Source organism: Aedes albopictus, chromosome 2 (assembly GCF_035046485.1).
Source record: "Aedes albopictus strain Foshan chromosome 2, AalbF5, whole genome shotgun sequence".
Classification (NCBI taxonomy): Eukaryota; Metazoa; Arthropoda; class Insecta; order Diptera; family Culicidae; genus Aedes; species Aedes albopictus.
Window position 1 is genome coordinate 316,397,418 of NC_085137.1, and position 16,340 is coordinate 316,413,757.

At 37.4% G+C, this 16,340-nt stretch overlaps 1 protein-coding gene across 5 annotated transcripts in view; it reads right to left on the reverse strand.

Moving 5' to 3' along the window:
* LOC109412528 (AF4/FMR2 family member lilli) overlaps positions 1-16,340 on the reverse strand; it is a 635,361-nt gene that overhangs the window by 437,072 nt on the left and 181,949 nt on the right. Inside the window, exons 2-3 of one of the 5 annotated variants that reach the window (XM_062852328.1) lie at positions 13,999-14,519; positions 6,908-7,366 (exon numbers count right to left, since the gene is read on the reverse strand). In XM_062852328.1, coding sequence (XP_062708312.1) covers positions 6,908-7,208 — 301 coding nt within the window. In that variant the 5' untranslated portion in view covers positions 7,209-7,366; positions 13,999-14,519. Of the gene's footprint in view, positions 1-6,907; positions 7,869-13,967; positions 14,520-16,340 lie in introns of all 5 variants that reach the window. The other 4 variants (XM_062852324.1, XM_062852327.1, XM_062852325.1 and 1 more) reach the window with 4 other exon arrangements.

The following is a 16,340-nucleotide window of genomic DNA, read 5'->3' on the forward strand; positions in this document are numbered from 1 at the left end:
TCGATTTTAGCGTTACGTAATAAATGGATGCTGCCCAATGGCGTGCGGAGTAAACAGCTCCTGCTCCCGTCATGTGCAACGATAGTGATGGAAGACAAAACAATGGTGACTGCGCCAGGTGGAAAGACCACTTCGAGGTATTGTTGAACGGCGGGTACGGAAGAGCAACAAACAGAATTCGAATCGACGACGACGGACAAGCTGTGGAACCTCCAATGCAAGCCGAGGTCAAGACATTCATTAGAGGACTGAAGAACAACAAGCCTCCTGGGAAGGACGAACTCTCAGCCGAGCTTCTCAAGCAAGACAGTGAGCAGCTGTATCAACTCTTACACCGTATTATATTGAGGATATGTGAAAAGGAAGAACTGCCTGCTAGTTGCTTCGATTACCTCATTTGCCCTTTATACAAGAAAGGGCATCGACTGGAGTGGACAAATTACAGAGGAATAACACTTCTCAATTCTACGTACAAAATCCCAAGCAACACACATGTTATAATAGAGTTACGACAGCGCAAGTTTTGGGTGTTTTCTTAGATATTTATCGAGGGTGCTTTTAACAACATGCCTTTCGATGCTCAAAAACCGACATCTCATCTCGATCTGTTTGTGAATGCCTCCCAAGGGGGAGTCTTATCACTATTTTTGTGGATTTTTTTGAAAATTTCCCATTTTAGCGTGACGTACTTAATGGATGCACCTCAACATTGTTAGCCGGTATGTGCATCAACAGCAATATTGATCTTATGCAAAGCGCCCTTCAGGTAGTTGAGGGTAGGTGTCGCCAATATTGCCTTTCGGTTAATCCGAGTAAAACATCGATTGTTCTTTTCCCGAAAAGGCAAAACCGTAATGGCGTTTGACCTTTGCGTCTCTTTCATTCTGAAATCAGTGTGAGTGAACAGGCAAAGTACGTTGGAATTACCCGGGCAGAGTTCAAGTACTTACGATCAAAATGTGATATTGGTTTGTTTGAGATAAGAGGTAAAAGTACTGAAAATAATAGCAAAAATTTGTTCTTGAGCCATCTAGCCAATAGCAAAATATGATATTTGAAGATCAATCAAATAGCCCACTGCTATTGGTTAGATCTTACCAAGAGCTAAATGTGTTATGATGATGATGTTCCAGGAGTAAAATTGAGATATTATTTTCAGTACTTTTACCTTTTATCTCAAACAAACAAATGTCACTTTTTGATCTCCATATCAGAATATGCTATTATTGAGTTTTTTTCCTCTGCTCAGGAATTCATGATTTCAAGCTTTCCTGGACACCTCACGTTGAGTTCAGAATCAAGAAAGCTTGTATGACATTCGGGCAATGTCGGCGAACCTTTGGTACAACTTGGGGTCTAAAGCCCAAGTATATCAAATGGATTTACACAACTGTTGTTCGACCAATATTGTTTTATAGATATCTTGTGTGGTGGCAAAAGGGCGAAATGAAATTAGGCCATCTCCAAAGGTTGTGCTTAATGGCGATGCCTAGAGTGCTCAAAGCTCTCTCTCTGACGTTGCCCCACTACACATTCACATCATTTTCTTGTACTTACCGTCTACGGGTACTCGGTCTACAAGAAGTAACTCACACCTCACACACCTCAACGCACCTCGTTGTTTCCACTTGTTGTGAACTGGGACAAAGTTATCCTTGCTCCAAGGGATCTTAAAATTGCTTGTAATTTTCCATGTAGGACAATTACTACGAAATGCCCTACCCGGAAAAAGTAGAAATCTAGTTATTTGGAAAGATGTATTTCAGACGGCATCGTATCCCGAGCAGAAGAAAATAACAAGTGAATAACATATCAAGGTATTTATCTTAAATACTACCATACCTTGATATGCCCTTCATCAGGTGGTAATAAGAGGCAAAATAACAAAAATGAATACCAAAATTTTGTATAAATAACACCTAGAAAATAACAAGTCTTGTTATTTCAATAATGAATACATACCTAAAATTTCAAGTGCTTGATTTGTTATTCCAAAGATATTGAATAACAAACTAATAACATTTCTTGTTATTGAATGTTTCATTTGTTCGATGACTTCATGATGTAATAGCAAATCTTGTTTTTCAATTATTTTCACTGCTAAACTAACAAATACTACATCAATACCAAACTCTGCTCAAATACCTCCAACTGTTATTGTGATGTTCTCTTAACAATTTTAGGTATTAGAGCACATGTTGCTCTTCGTATGGTATTTGTAAGGTATGCCCTTCTGCTCGGGATGTTACACTGATGACTCCCTTCTCGAAGGTCGAGCAGGTGCTGATGTCCAGTCTTGTGGACTAAGGCTACGTCAATATTACTCACTTGGTAGGCACTGCAACGTTTTTTCAGGCCGAAAGCTTTGCTCTTATGTGCGGACTACAATCAGCACTTCAGCAACACGTAATGGGCAAAGTAATATACTTCTGTTCAGATAGTCAGGCTGCTTCGGCCAACTTTAGGTCGAAGTTTGGTATCACTTGTCGAACTCAAATCGAGGAGCTGATTTCAGCAAATGCTGTTCACCTTGTATGGGTACCTGGCCATTCTTCCATCGCTTGAAATGAAATGGCTGATAAGTTAGTTCACACTGGAGCATTACACGACTTTATTGGTCCTTAGCCAGCTGTTTCCGGTATCGAAGTATTCGGTAAAGCTTCAGATTCACATCTGGGCTGCCATTCAGCACAAACAATACTGGAATAGTTTGGAGTCATGTAGCCAAACGAAATTGTATTGTACTGGGCCATCTCTAAGAGTGCCGAAGTGTCTAACAAATCTGTCCAGGCAGAATAGCATTGACTGGCCACTGACTGCCCGAGCAGAAGGGCATACCTTACAAATATCATGCGAAGAGCAACATGTGCTCTAATACCTAAAATTGTTATTGCTGCGTTATTCTACAAAATGTTATGAGAACATCACAATAAGTAATAACAGTTAGAGGTATTTTAGCAGAGTTTGGTATTGATGTAGTATTTGTTGGTTTAGCAGTGAAAATAACCGAAGAACAGGACTTGCTATTACATCATGAAGCCATCGAACAAGTGAAACATTTAATAACAAGAAATGTTACTAGTTTGCTATTCAATAACTTTGGGATAACAAACACAGCACTTGAAATTTTAGGTATGCATTTATTATTGAAATAACAAGACTTGTTATTTTCTAGGTGTTATTTATACAATATTTTGGTTTTCGTTTTTGTTATTTTGCCTCTTATTACCACCTAATGAAGGGCATGTCAAGGTATGGTAGTATTTAAGATAAATACCTTGATATGTTATTCTCTTGTTATTTTCTTCTGCTCGGGTGCCGACTCAACTATCACATGGCGAATATTCATGTGTATGTGATAGCTGTGAATCCGATTATGGAACCGTTTCTGAGTACTCGGTAAACACTTACTTAGTTAAACTGACTTCAGGAACTTGAACTTTCCATATGTTCTGCTGTTCTTAACCCGCTGTGTTAAAGAGCTATAGGCTCTTTACGCTTCATGCATTATTGTTCGCGCACAACGCGAACGGTGTGCAGCGTTTCAACCCTGGTGCGTACAGTTGCCATTCTCTCTCTGCGGTTCATCCTCGTTGCATAGTTCCATTCCCACCTTCCCCATTCATGTACCACAAACACAAAACTAACCTCGAGTCGCCGCGAGTATTTCGGCCACCAACATTAACAAGCACCCTCATCCTATCCGACTCCAACTCTCCACACACGCACTACTACCATCATGATCCAACATGAGCTCTCCACCGGCATGCCAGCTAACCGACGCGCCAACTGTCTCACGCTGATTGGTTGGCGCCTTTTTCTAACTCCGTCCAATAGCATGTCAACAGAGAAGAAGAATAAGATTGTTCCCATTATAAATACCAGACCCATTTCTCAATCAATTCATTCAGTTTTGAGCCGTTGTATGGCAGTGATCAAAAAATCGTTAAGCGAAAGCAGAAAGCAGTTTTCTTTCTCCAAGCAGCCGAACCACTAGTCCTTTTCAGGACAGAGTTATTCAGTCCAAAGTCTGAGCATCGACACCCCAGGCGTTCCTGAAGAAGGAATTGGCCGATCATCCCTGGCATTCCGAAGAGGAATTGGCCGCTCCAGCAGGGATCCTCCAACCGAGAGGATTGCCCTCATCATCGACTGTCCGTGATCGGACAATTATTACAATGCCCTTTTCAGGGCGCTATTTAAACCCCTTATGGTACGCTGGGGTCTCCAGTTAGCCTAGTGGTTAAGGCTACGGATCGCCAATCCGGAGACGGCTGGTTCGATTCCCGTTCCGGTCGGGAACATTTTCTCGACTCCCTGGGCATAGTGTATCATTATACTTGCCTTACAATATACAATTTCATGCAATGGCAGGTAAAGAAAGCCTTTTAACTAATAACTGTGGAAGTGCTCAAAGAACACTAAGTTGAAGCGAGGCAGGCCAAGTCCCAGCTGGGACGTAGAGCCACAATAAAGAAGAAGAAGAAGAAGTGGTACGCTTATGCCTTAGTAGGGGAACTAGGGGTAAGACGCCCACGTTAAGGAAAAGTCCAATTTTAGTCGAAACACTTTATAATACACATTTTTTTGGCACTAACATGAAGCACCAACATGTATCCTTCCAAATGGAAGAAACCATAAACCAGTTTTATGTTTTACTACTAAAAAAATCAAATTTGAAAAAAGTTTGATTTTCAGAATTTTAGTTTTAGTGCGGGGTAAAACGCGCCACTAGCCACAGCTAACGCCAGGTTGCCAAATTGTGTACATATACTTGCGCGCCTGGTTTATTGTCAATGTCAACTGTTATTATTCGTGAATGGTATACAGTCATTGCATAATTATGGATCACCTGAAATTATGGGTCAATTCCATGTAAACGTCATCTTGAGCTGTTTTATCAATAATCACTACATAATGACGGATGGCTGTGTGATTAGTGAACTTATTCATAGTCAAAATGTGCTGTTGCTTGGTTCCAACTTGTGTTCTACATTTTATGCCAGAAATTGGATCTAAATGGCTATTTTAATGTAAATAACTAGGGGTGGGCATTTTACCCCACACATGCCTCAGAAGTTTGGACCCTTGTAAAAAAGTTCTAAGGGTCAATTTCGATACTTTTTCCGCTTGGTACACAAATAATGGGAGTGTGCAAAACAGTTTGTGGGGACAGCGAGAAAAAAATCTTTTTAATGATGTAAAAAATTGCAAAAACTTGATAGGCTAAAATTACATCAGAAGTAACCAAAATCTTTTTTTGAAGTTTTTGTACAATTTTTTTAGTAAAAATATGTAAACTCAAATGTAAAGAAGCATTTTTATTCTTATTTTAACGATTGTAGTTGAAAAAAGTACTGAAAAGAACGTGGTTTGCCTAAAACGAAGGTGGCGCAACTAGCCCCCTATGGACGTTATGGCCGCAGTTCCCCTACCCTTTTCCAGGGTATCTTTTCCTAATTTCCCTACATGTCCCTATCCCCATCCAAATCCTAATTTCCTTCCTTTTCCTTCGCTTCAGGTAGATGATGAAGTAGGCTTCTGTTATGGCGATGGCACAAATGTCTTAAATGGAGGATAACGAACCTCTGGAGCCGGCCTACTGATATGTGATAACTGATTGTCGTAAGGCCTTTGGCAACCATGATGATTTATGAAAAAACAGAGAAATATTTATGATAATCGTTATTAATGTCATGATATCATGACTCGCAGTCATATCATATAATGGTATAAAGATTTCATAACGTCATGAATTTGGCAACGGGGAATTCCGGAAAATTAGCTTCTTCAGTAGTGTTGAGGTGAGTCCATATTCTAAGCACGCTAAGCAGAGCCGAAATCCAAATTTGCATTAATTTTAGTGACCGAGAACCTATTTGAAACCCAATTGAAAAGCGATTTCACGAAAAACGAATTACAAATCAACAAATACTGGACGGAGCTGTCAAACAGTTGCCCAGCTGTCAAAAGGTGACATCAAAAAATCTCTTTGAAATTCTAAAACCAATTCATGAAATAAAGTTACAAAAAATCAGAAAAAATCGTAGTGGCTCAGAAAAAAGGTGCTCTTTCGTATAAAATTTTAAAAGCAATAAACTTTTCAACAAAGGCGTTGAAAAGTGATTTATTTATTTATGTATTTATTATTATGATCAACAGGCTTAACTTAGTTGATGGTCTTTGTTTTAACGCTGATGTGATTGCCGACAGCATTACTGAATTTAGGTCGTTCAACCTTACTTGGAAGTGAAATTCATTCGTTGATAGACTTTCAAGCAAATCTTCGAAGAGGAAAAACAAATACTCCCACGTCAATTTTCATGAACAACTACAACAACTGAATGAACAACTGAACGAACCATGTATTCGTTGCACAAACCGAAAGCGTGTGTTCAATATTATTTTTGTTAGATAGATGACTATTCATGTGACTATTATTACTGTAAAAGTTAGAAAAATCGACTAGAGAAATTCAAAATTGCGAAAATACTACAGTTATTACCTAAGATTTTCAGCTGGGAAGGTATTCAACACAATCGCAATAAAACCAATCCAAAGTCGGTACTACAATAAGTTACAGTTGTACAATTATTGAGATGAGTGAGAAAATTATCCCAGACTCTACAAAGGCAATACAACATTCGCCGGCATAACTAGTAGGAAATAAATAAATAAAAAACAAATATTGGGATATTGATATACGGAAACAGAATAAGTGAAATGATACAATTGCATAAAAATATCTTCAATACGTGTCAGACTCCAGTATCCTTTTTTTTTTCTAAGAAACTCATCAGTCGCCCGCCAGTCAGACTCGTACGCCCACCGCAAACAAATAAACAACCCCCCATTCCCCTGGTATCCCACGCGCGTCGCGGAAAGGAAACACACGCAACACACTCACCAATCACAGTGCTGGCGGCCACCTCCTTGGCCACTTGGGCCGCCGCCGGACTGACGTGCAGGATGTCCGACAGCGACAGCGACGACGCAATCAGCTGCCGTTTCTCCTCGAAGTTGAGCAAATCCATCGAGGTGCTCCGCTGGGGCGTCACCGTGATTGTCACCGATTTCTGCATCGTTAGCACACTCTGGTGGTTGTACTCGGGCGGCGGAGCCTGATGAAGCTGATGCTGCTGCTGCTGGTGCTGCTGCTGCTGTTGGTGATGCTGATGCTTCATCAGATCTCGCCCATTGAGGGACATCTTCTAGTGTTTTCTACACAAGTTTCGTTCTTCTTACGTTACTTCGGAGCTGTTGAACACTTCACCGTTCGACTCTTCTTTCCGTTTCTTCCGGAAGGATTCCGACGATGACTCAAATCCACCCGATAAAATTCATGCGTGTGGGAGTGTGGATTTATCTAGAGAGGTGTGTACAACATCTATATGAGTATAACTACTGTTGGAAAAACATGGTTATAGCTGCTGGTTGGTGATGCGACGACAGCAACGCAAGAGCACATCGATGAGGACTCGATTCTGCCGGTTCTGTGGGCGGCGGCGCGGCGGTGGGTGTGGAACTGTGGAAGCTTTTCCGGCTGCTGCCGGCAGGCTTGTTGTATGCTCAATTCAACTAGACATTTATCAACGAACGGAGGCATAAGCACACATCACTGCACCTTAATTGCATTTATGTAAATTTATTCACTCTTTTTTTTTCTTCGCCAATCTTCTCCGGCTCTTCTTTCTTCACTTCCACTTTTATTTGCCTCCAGTATGTGCCACTCAGCTGCTGCCGTCGGGTTGCGGGTTTTTTTACTACTTTTTCCTTCTGCTTTTATTGGCACTCAGCACAAACACTTGCTCTCGCTCTGGTGGCAATAAACTGGTAATACATATCGATTAGGGTGAGCTATTGGTTCACTTGGGAGGAGAGTGAGATCAAAACTTTTTGGACTAATTGGCATTTTTGATTCCTTATTTTCATACAAATGTCAAGCATAATGTAAAAAGTCTAGGTAAGACATCTATCGTATTTTGCGCACTCAGATTATGATGTTAATTTTGCTCTATTGTCTTAACTTTTCAATTCATTTTGATACAAATTCCACAAAAAATTTTAAAACAATTATTAATGCAACATTTTTTTTCAGCACGAGTCAGACATTTACCCAACAAAGCTTACCGAGTTAGATTAATACGAAGAATGCTGAAAAATCTAGTTTTGCAACGAGTTGTACACAAAATTCTATGCAATTAGTTTTTTTTTTCATTATACAACTCATTTGAGTTGCACTTGGAGTTGCATATGTTTCATTATACAACCCAAATGAGTTTGATAATAAACATTGTGCAACTCTTTCCCATAATGCAACTCATTTTAGTTGCATAATAAACTAGTACGGAAATTTGCTGAAATAAGTTATATAAAATGAAAATTATTAGAATTTCAATTTATTTTTAGTCTTTTCTTAAGATACTTCATAAAAAAGACATAAGCTGCCATACCCAGAAATACCTCTCTAGAAAGACTATCAGAAATTCTTGGCAAATCTTAGAAACAATTCACTGAAATTATCAAAGCCAGTTTGAGGAAACTTTACGAACAAATACTTAGATGGAATGGATTAATTAAATGGTAAAAATCTTGAATTTTCTGTTATTTTCCCAAAAAAAAAATTTGAATTTACGTAAATTTTAACAATTTTTTTTATCAATTCCATAAGGAATTCTTTCGGCAATTTTAATTTGAGGAATCTTTCGCAAATTCCTTCGAAAAAGCATGCCTTTGTACAGCGTATAGACAAAATGATCGGGATAGGCAAAATTTTCACGTTTCAAAAATGGTCAACTAGCTGCAACTTATCGAAAAGTCCATCAAAAAACCTCAAATTTTCACTATAAAGTTGATGAATTTACTAATTTGGTGTTTTATTAGAAAAATGGTTTGATCACTAGTTAGATCAAGCGGTTTTCCGAAGCTCATTAAATAAATGCTCAAAATTTCATTTCATTCCGTTCATTGAATCTGGTGATATAACATTTCAAAGTTGGTTATCGGATAATTATGCCTTTTACTACAATATTTCTAACTTCATCGGCAAATTCATAAGGATTTTTATCGAAATTTAATTCCAAACTTTCTCTGGTAAATATTTTGATAACTTCTTCGGTTCTCACTCTGAGAATTTTTATAAATTCCATTGAGGTTTTCTTCATGAATTTCTTTAAAAAAATGCTTTGGATAATTCCGACAGCTTTTTTTTTTCATTTTTTATTTTTTCGTTATGTTTCTAATGAATTGAATTACGAATTCTATTCCAAATTGTTTAAAAATTTCTTCGGTAACTTCTTCTACAATATTATTAAATACCTTCGGCATTTCAAGAAGTTTGTTTTTCAAAAATTTCTGTGGATTTCCTTCAAAAATCGGTAATTTCTATAGTAAGGCCATTGCAAATTCATCCAGCAATTCCGATTACGAATTTCAAAAGAAATTGTCTGAGAAATTTCCAAACGAAGGTAGATTCAAAGAGATCGCCGCAAGAATTCTCAAAGAATATGTTGAAGGAATTTGAAAGGGATTCCTAAGAAACTTGAAAACGAACGGTCCAAGAAATTTCCAGAGCCATTGCCAAAAAAGAAATGAAGATAACTTATCTAAGGACTTTTCAAAGGAAAAACCAAAGAAATTCTCCAATAAAGTTCTAAGGGAATCTAAAAAAACAATAACTGCTTCCAGTGGATATTTTTTTTTATGAATACAAAGAAATCACAGAAGAAATTTGATTGCGATTTCTGAAGAAATTCTCAAAGAACACAACAAAAAGAATCCCTAAAAATATTCTACAGGAATTTACAAAGAAATTATGGAACAAATGCAACCATTTATTTTTTTCTTTTTAATTTAAATTAGTATTTGTCTACTTAGATTATAATGATTAGCAGTAATAGCTTTCATCTCGTTAACAACTGAAATCCATCATTAAACCTCATTTGCATTAGCATTGAATTTGTTCATATTAATAACTACCGTCAGTGGGGGTGTCATTGGGCCAAAATTGTATAGTACATCTCTTTGTAGGTCGTTACAACCATATTTTAGCTCTAAAACAATGTTGTATTCGGTAGACACGTTCATTTTTATACTGTTTAGGATTTTTTAAAGTAAAAATGCTTTAACTTTAATTTTGACAATGATATAGCTTTAATGAAATTGGCCCAATTCCACCCCTTCTAGGGGGTGACATTGGGCCAAACACTAAAACTCAAGCAAAACAGTTCAATGTGAGATAATATCGCTTGAAAATCGAAACTATCAAATATATAGATACTTGCCCACAACCTATCAGTGTCTAGTCACTTCAAAATAACATCACAGACAAACAAACGCGACAATTTTACCACATTCATTGTAAACGATCAACGTTCCTACACAATATATCCACTATCCTATAAATATAACTCCAACTAACATTCTCAAAAGACGAAAGTAATATTTCTTTATCATCTGCCTAGCAACTGATATGCGTGAAATTTAATTTTGCATGAATCTAACATTTATTTCCAAAATTTTAAACCGTATTCTGCATAAAATAATGTGAATACTCTCAGTCGTTTTAATTCACATTTGTAAGGTTCTCGTACTGATTGCATTGCTTTTATATGGCCCAAAGTCACCCCAAAATGAAGTATTTGTACTACAGCTTGAGTAAATAAGTTTTTCATGCAAAATAGTATACAAAACCAAGAAAACTCATTATACTTTTCAAAACAACTACCCAACACACCGAGAAAACAGTAATGCATTACATGTTCGGTTTTCAGCTGTTTTCTGCTGGGCATTTTAAAACAACGATACTGTACAGTACGCCAAACCATACAATTCACATCAAGTTTTCTTAATAGAAAATTGACTAAATGTGATTTTTTTCTACATCGGATGGTCAACGCAAGTTATACTTACCGTATACCATCCACTTTTTTATAATCACTTTGATGAATGTTAGTATTTTGAGCGAAACATCTTTCTTGATTTTTGGCCCAAAGTCACCCCCCAGGCCCAATGTCACCCCGACTGGCGGTTTTCAAAAACTGGACGCCAAAACCTGAGACAAAAGAACAATTTTAACCGAAGTTGCGGGAAAGATGGATTTTTGAGAATATTCGCATAAAAACCAATGAAGGAAATACTATAGTAGCTTTTGAGAAACATTAAAAAAACCAACGTTTTTCGAAAATTTCAAGATTTTCTTCCTGGGACTTCCCCAAAATTTTCTTAAGAAAGTCAGTCAGAAAGGCCTCCATTAATTTCTCCAGCTATCCCTACATAGATTCTTCAGGGCATTTTTTTTAGGGAAGATTCCCAAGGAAGTTTTCGCTTGTCGTATTGATTGATTTGTCTTTATTAAAGAGACTTTCAGCCCTTGGCTGGTTCGTCTCTATATACGCTAGTCGTAAGCCACCGAACTTGGGTACCGTAAAACGAAGCAACTTTAACAGTTTTCCAGCCAATTCTCTCAATATTTTTTCCGCGGAATATGTTTTTCCTTAGTTTTGTATTTTTGAAACTAGTACTGAAGTCTCAGTTATCAATTGCAATTGAAAGATCAGACAATTTCAATTGTTTAACAGTTTAAAACTACACAAAATAACAAAGGCATTGCATACTTTTAGGCGTTTATTGGTGTAGAGTAAAGTGGGGCAAAAGTTCGAGTGGGGCAAGAGTTTCTTTTGAAGTTTTTAAGCTCAATTCAAATTATTTCTTTCGGGTGTCAAGGTTGTTCGAAGCCTTTTTGAAAAAGAGTCTTTCACTCCAAAAATTATGAAAATTGATCAATATTTCGAAAAGTTATGACTAAATGTTGGTTTTTGATCAAAAAATTGTAATATGCGAAGGTCCTTCCAACGCATGGAATGGATATGTAATGAAATAGAATTCGATATTTTATTTTGGGGCGTAACTAGGTATATTTTGAAGATGCTTTAGCATGTATAACTTTTTGCAAAAAAGATTTGGAAATCATATTTAACACATAGTGGGGCAAAAGTTCGAATTGTGGGGCAAAAGTTCGAGTCATGTGGCAACTTCAGGTAAAAACCTAAAATTGGGTAAAATGTACATATTATCTCTAAAAATAATGGAATTAGTGAGAAAATGCGATCAAAGTTGAAAAAATTTGTTGTTTTATCTGAATTTGGCGGAAAGCTACTAATTTTTGGTGTAGTAAATTTAACCCTGATTTGGGTAAAATCCAGATCAAACTTTAAAGTGTATTCCAGTTCCAACATCAAATATTAATTGGTTTCAAGTATTTCTATTACCAAAGTGTCAACATAGTGTGCTACAATTAGCGAAATTCCACAAACACTAGATTCGAACTTTTGCCCCAGTGGTGGGGCAAGAGTACGAATAAAACGCACACATACAAAAGGTGTTGTAACTCAAAATTGAAAAGACATTAGGCGTAACTCTATTCAGCAAAATTTTAGCTTATTGATGGTAGAATCACCACACGGTATTCATTTATTTTTATCTGCTTCAATTTTTTGAGAAAAATTGATTTTTCAACTAAGGTCGAACTTTTGCCCCACCTTACTCTATGGAGATTTCTGTCCCAATTTACAGAGTTGACTCCAATTCGTAAAAATACGCTTCATTAAGAGATTCGAAGCAAGATTTAGAATCTAAAAGATTGTTGTACAGCAGATTGTTTGACAATTTTTATTTTTCTTGCCCAAAAAGTTTTATTTAAGCTTGATTGTAATAAAAATACCTCTGAAATGGGCTTTCATATGTAATGTATTGATTAGGGTGGCCCACAATTATATGAAAAACAAAAAGTCTTACCTTCTGAAGCAGTTGTTTTGGACTCCCAGAAGCTACGTTCAAAATTTGAGCAATTTCGTATAAGCCTAAGGGGCGCTCAACAAGCTTGAAATTTGTATGGGAAAACTTGGCCAAATTTATACAGTATGCAGTAAGTTACCGATGTTTACCGCTATGTGGCGCTATGCGCGTTCAAATTATAAACCCTTTGATATTTTGTAGGTGACTATATGCCAAACAACTTTGTCAAAGACCGCAAAGTGATCCGACGTTTGTTAAAAAAGTTATACCCTAGGCAAAGTGAGGCGAAGCATTGGGATTCTATTATTGATATTATTCCTTTGCATGTGCTGGAAAAACAAAAATAATGTTTCGCCTCACTTTACCTAGGGTATAACTTTGTTAGCAGGCATCGGATCACTTTACGGTCTTCGACAAAGTTGTTTGGCATATAGTCAGCTACAAATATACCAAAGGGTTCATTAATTGAACGTGCACAGCGCAACCTAGCGGCAAAAATCGAAAACTTATGATTTCTGCATACATTTGACCAAGTTTTACCATACAAACTTCAAGCTCTTTGAGTGCCCTTTTAGACTTAATCGATTTCGCTTAAATTTTGAACGTAGCTTCTGGGAGTCAAAAACAACTGATTTAGGAGGATAGACTTGGCATTTTTCGAATTTTTTGTTTTTCATATAAGTATGGGCCACCTTAGTATTGATCCACGTTAATCTTTTTCTTAACCGGTTAAAGAATTAGGGTTATAATATAATATATACATTGTATGCCGTACTATCAACGTTACCCTCATTATCAAAGTTACCCCGTTTTACGGTATGCAAAATGCAATACATATTTACAACCTGCATAAGGTATCATTAATTCTAGCATAAGAAGTAAAATATAACACTTCATGTGTATTTCATTCGACTTGGCATAGGTATCGTTGCATGTTATGAAAAAAGCAGTAATTTCCGGTAGTTGTTAAATTGGTTGAACATAAAATAATATAGAATTAAATTACCCTGAAAATTTGGGTGCGCAAAATACGATGAGGAGTACTTGAGTTATATTGTTGATTTTGTTAAGTTTTATCTATGTATGATAGTCTCATGTTGTTGTATGGGATAATTATGCAACAAATGGTACCAAAAAGCATTGATCTCAAATAGCTAACATAGTTGACCCACCCTAGTACCGACAGAAAACTCAATAACGAACCTAAAAGCTCTTTTTACTTATCCCTTTCATTGCGACTAAGGTATGAAGGCTTCCAAACAAGAAAAAAAAAACACCAAGTAGAAAAACATTCACATAAATTTGATCTCACTTTTTTTCCGTCGCTAAATAGTTTTCGCGAAAAACACACACACTCAAACACGTCACCCCGTTGGCACTAGAACAACTTGCGATTTCATTCCGCCACATCGTCGAGAAAATCGCCCGGAAAACCACTCAGCTCCGATGGAGCTTCACTTTTCCTCGTTTTCTCATCATTCTCATCACACAGTAGTGTTTGGCGATGACGAAAACAGGAGGCTTTCCCAAACTAATTAAGCCGAATCATTCCCCGAAAGTGGCCTATCTCAACATCATCTCTATGGCGTCACTTTTGGGGGCAGCTCGTCGCGTACCGCAGCAGGATGTTTGGGGTGTCGTCTCCAATACCCGATTAACCGACTGGTTTCGCGCGCTCCACTAGGCCGCTGCGTAGCTGATCGATTTCCTGGTTGGTCGAGTTTCTGCAAAGAGGCAAGAAGAGAAAAAAAGGGAAATGAGTATGTTTTGGTAATTTAGCAGACGGAAAAAAGAGCGTAGAAAGCATAAAATGGGAAGAGTGTGGTAAGTGGAATTTGCGAGTTTATTTGGATAAGATGGAGGGGCGGCGGCGCCCACCACAGAAACCAATTTGGCAAAACGAAACGTTTGCCGTAATTAGAAGATAAGGCAGCGTTGTGAAACGAGAAGTTATCTGTTATCATCATGCGAGTTTGTTTTCGGTTTTTCACGTGCACATTGCTGACAATGTCAATATTAAATTACGTCAATAGAATGCTATCCAGTGGAACAGCGGACACCGTACAACAAATATTAATAAACATAATGTGATTTTATATAGGTATTTCTGATAAAAAAAAAACGGATCTAAGTTTTATTATAGGTGGAACTGTGCAACTACACCCGATTCTTTTTTGCACGGGTCGTTTTTTACTATAACTCAGTCAATTTTGAACCTATTTATTTGATTTTTTGTACACAGGGGTGATACACAAATTACGTCATGGAAAATTTTTTCCAGGAAAAATCGACCATTTTCAACCCCCCTTCCCCCTATGTCACACTTTTTGTATGAGACCTCAAAAATTTTTGTATGAGTCATCACGTTATGCAAAACCCCCCTCTCCCCTAAAAGCGTGACGTAATTTGTGCATGATTCCACAGATAATACCGATCGTACCTACATGTGCATAAAATTTCATGACGATTCAAAACTGACTGAGTTATAGCAAAAATCAGACCCGTGCAAAAATTAATTGAGCGAGTAATGCGCTTAAGCCCAGTATATAGTATAAATGCACACAGTTAGAAAAAATCACCGACTTCGGTAATGTTTTACCGAAATCTCAACCGTTAAGTTTGTTTTACAGGAAACAATCGGTAAAGGTAGCAACTTTTACCGAAGTTCGTTAGAGATTGGCAGATAAACGGTAACATTTAACCGAAATTTGTTTTTTTTTACTTTATTTCGTTAAAAATCCATTACCGAACGATTGAGCGGTTGAGATATCCATAAAAATTACCGAACGCGATTAGCTGTGTGATGTAAATTTGTTGGGAGTGACTTTGCTAAGAAAGTTAATGTCACTCCGTCGATGGGACATAGGAATTTAGCCTTGGCTCGAAAGTGGGGCAGTTCAGACTTAAAACATGTTAAAAATTCATAGCTCCTATATGTTCATTACAATCCTTGGTGCAAAACTTAAGTTGTGTCAAATATTCAGCCATTTCGGTGATGATTTAATGGTGGCCCAAAAGCAAAATAGGTTTATATGGGAATTACTACACGCTTAGACCACTCAACACCTAGATTGTGTAAGACCTACTCATAAGTGCATAATTTTCAGACTACATCAAAAATGTGTAACAGTAACACATTCACAAAAACAGCTCGTACACTCTTCTAGATGCGAAATGTCAATATTTTTTAGTTTACCAAGGTCACTAGTAAACCTAGCTAGATTGCCGTACAATTTTTTTTTTGCGAATTTCACGATTTTGTGGACGCAGGAGCTGATTTTGTGAATATGCAAGGTTACACATTTTTGGTGTAGTCTGAAAATTATGCACTTTAGTGCTGATCGGTTTTAGGGATGAAGTCATTCAAACAAAGCCAAATTGAATTCTTCAGATCTCAATGATGAATGTTGCCGAAGACCGGAACTCATTCCGATAATCGGGTAAAAAGATATTGAACAAATTCTCACTTGCATGCGCATCTTTATACTCGATGTCCTGCAAGGTGTGCAAGAAGGTAACACGCATACCATGATTGCGTGTCGATC